At 35.9% G+C, this 1,778-nt stretch overlaps 1 protein-coding gene across 1 annotated transcript; it reads left to right on the forward strand.

Annotated features, from left to right (window-relative positions):
- Positions 1-8: 8 nt before the first annotated feature.
- LOC119839629 lies at positions 9-1,580 on the forward strand. Its single transcript, XM_038366025.1, has 3 exons — positions 9-524; positions 602-717; positions 1,313-1,580. Exons 1-3 carry the CDS (start codon positions 29-31, stop codon positions 1,502-1,504), a joined length of 804 nt encoding a protein of 267 aa, XP_038221953.1. The 5' UTR covers positions 9-28; the 3' UTR covers positions 1,505-1,580.
- Positions 1,581-1,778: the final 198 nt, after the last annotated feature.

Here is a 1,778-nt window from a genome sequence, read left to right on the forward strand (position 1 = left end):
TCCCCTTTGGCAAACCCTTACTTTTTGGATGGTCTTCTCGGTAATGGTAAGTATACACGATGACACTGACACTCGACACAAATGTCAACACCAGTGTCGCTTGCGTCTACACGGTAAGCATTTTTTTGTGTCGACATTAGTATATACATTTAGTGCACCGGTTGAAGTGTATTTGCCGTCTACACGATTCAGTTTGGGACATTTCATCGCCATGAATAGACGTGCTGCTGCCGCGATTGTCGCGATATGTGTTTCTATTAAAATGCGTCGGCGTAAAAAGAGATCTGTATGGGTTAAAGATTGGATTAAAAGAAGAGCGCAGCTAGGGGCATATAACCAATTGTTGTCTGAATTGAAAAACGGAGATCCAGAATGTTACAAAAACTTTCTTCGGATGAAACACGACGATTTTCAATATTTATGTAACAAGATTTCACCTGCTATTAAGAAGCAAGATACGAATATGAGACTAGCTACTAGTGTAGAAGAACGTTTGGCGATAACATTAAGATTTTTGGCGTCAGGTAAATATTTACTATCATATTTTTACACCATAAATATCTATTACCACATTTTTAATGATAAGTTTTATTCGTTATAGGAGATTCGTATCGATCGCTCTCATACCTATTTCGGGTACCACAACAGACTATCTCCAAAATAATACCAGAATGTTGCGATGCTATTTATAGATTTTTAAAACCAAATTACATGGAGGTAAGTAAATAAAAAAATATTTATATTTAAGTAATTAATTTAGTTATTAATATGAAAAGTTGAAATTTGGTGAATCGACAAACTTATAAACTTATTACAAACTTTCGTACGTTACATTAGTGTCTTCCGAACTTTCCCAAGTCGCATTTGGCAGTGGAGTAAGGGGACCATAAGACTGTGAAGTAGATGGACGTGAATATTGATCGGCTTCATCCAATTCTTCCATGTCTAGAATGATACGTTGAATTTTACGTTTCAATTCTCTTTTACGGGCTTCTGACCTCATATTCCGTATCGCAGCAGCCACGAAATCACCAAAAATGGCAGCATCATCAGATTTGTCTAACACGCTTATCGCTCGCTCTAAAGCTTCGTCTTCCTTCTTTCGTTTTTTAGAGGTTCGTTGAGATCGAGAGAGGTTGTCGGAGTTTGGTGAAACTGTTGATTCCAAATTTTCGCTATTAGTAGGAGAATTCTGAAAATAATAATAATAAATGTTTATTTTAAAAACTATATTAATGCTCATAAAGTGGGTAAGCTATTATTTATTTAATATTAAATGATAACTTTTATTAATTATTGTTTTGTATTACAGGTACCTTCATCAGAAGATTGCTGGAAAAAAAATTCAGAAGATTTTAAAAACAAATGGAATTTTCCAAATGCTATTGGAGCACTAGATGGAAAACACGTGGTCATAAAAGCACCCCAACATAGTGGGAGTCTGTACTATAATTATAAAGGTACATTCATATCGTACAAGTATTGTGTTAATGGCATTAGTTGACGCTAATTACAAATTTATTTATGTAGACGTAGGATGCAATGGGAGGATCTCCGAAGGAGGCGTGTTTGCAAATTGTTCACTTTCAAATGCTTTAAGCAACGGCAGCCTTAATATACCGCCACCAATGCCTCTTCCCGGTAGGGCTAAATATGTACCCTATGTCATTATAGCTGATGATGCTTTTCCATTGAAGCCTTATCTAATGAAACCTTTTCCTTTTCGTAACCAACCTGGACCTAATCGTGTTTATAACTACAGACTGTCGAGAGCTCGA

Source organism: Zerene cesonia, chromosome 4, assembly GCF_012273895.1.
Source record: "Zerene cesonia ecotype Mississippi chromosome 4, Zerene_cesonia_1.1, whole genome shotgun sequence".
In the NCBI taxonomy this organism is placed as follows: Eukaryota; Metazoa; Arthropoda; class Insecta; order Lepidoptera; family Pieridae; genus Zerene; species Zerene cesonia.

Coding starts and splice junctions, on each gene's coding strand:
- LOC119839629 (XM_038366025.1), top strand. CDS start 29: ATGGTCTTCTCGGTAATGGTAAGTATACACGATGACACTGACACTCGA. Junction 525..601: donor ATTAAGATTTTTGGCGTCAG/GTAAATATTTAC, acceptor TATTCGTTATAG/GAGATTCGTATCGATCGCTC. Junction 718..1,312: donor TAAAACCAAATTACATGGAG/GTAAGTAAATAA, acceptor TTTGTATTACAG/GTACCTTCATCAGAAGATTG.